The sequence below is a fragment of the Myotis davidii genome, unplaced genomic scaffold (assembly GCF_000327345.1).
Source record: "Myotis davidii unplaced genomic scaffold, ASM32734v1 scaffold609, whole genome shotgun sequence".
NCBI lineage: Eukaryota > Metazoa > Chordata > Mammalia > Chiroptera > Vespertilionidae > Myotis > Myotis davidii.
Window position 1 is genome coordinate 2,286,535 of NW_006300164.1, and position 574 is coordinate 2,287,108.

The 574-nt window shown below is 62.5% G+C and overlaps 1 protein-coding gene across 1 annotated transcript in view; it reads right to left on the reverse strand.

The window, feature by feature from the left end:
* Positions 1–574, reverse strand: part of LOC102761370 (collagen alpha-1(V) chain-like) — an 89,263-nt gene that overhangs the window by 74,826 nt on the left and 13,863 nt on the right. Inside the window, exon 4 of the mRNA XM_015572366.1 lies at positions 2–42. Within this exon, the coding sequence (XP_015427852.1) occupies positions 2–42 (41 nt within the window). The remainder of the gene's footprint in view (position 1; positions 43–574) is intronic.

Genomic DNA, 574 nt, shown 5'->3' on the forward strand with positions numbered 1-574 from the left:
CGGGCCTCGCTGCCCCCGTGGTCCCGGCTTCCCAGGGGTGCCCTGGAAGAGAAGGGGGGCAGCTCAGTCGTGGCCATCACCGCCTGGGCGGTGGCCTCTCCTATCAGGAGCCTCATCTTTGTTTCTTAAATAGATTTTTATTGATGTCAGAGAGGAAGGGAGAGGGAGAGAGAGAGAAACATCAGTGATGAGAGAGCATCATGGATCGGCTGCCTCCTGCACGCCCCCCACTGGGGATGGAGCCCGCCACCCGGGCCTGTGCCCTGACTGGGAGTCGAACCCTGACCTCCTGGTTCATAGGTTGACGCTCAACCACTGAGCCGCCCGGGCCTGTTTTAAATTTTTAATGGAGTCCTGGCCTCCTGCAGGCGCTCTGACCAGGGCCCGGGCCGGGGAGGAGCCTGCCACCGAGGTGCGTGCCCTTGACCGGAATCGAACCCGGGACCCTTTGGTCTGCAGGCCGACGTTCTAGCCACAGAGCCACACCGGACAGGGCTGCTTCCGTTTTTAAAGGAAGAACAAAGCTGCACCCAGGAGGCCTCGGGCTCCCGTGGAGGCGGCCGTCCCCATGGGC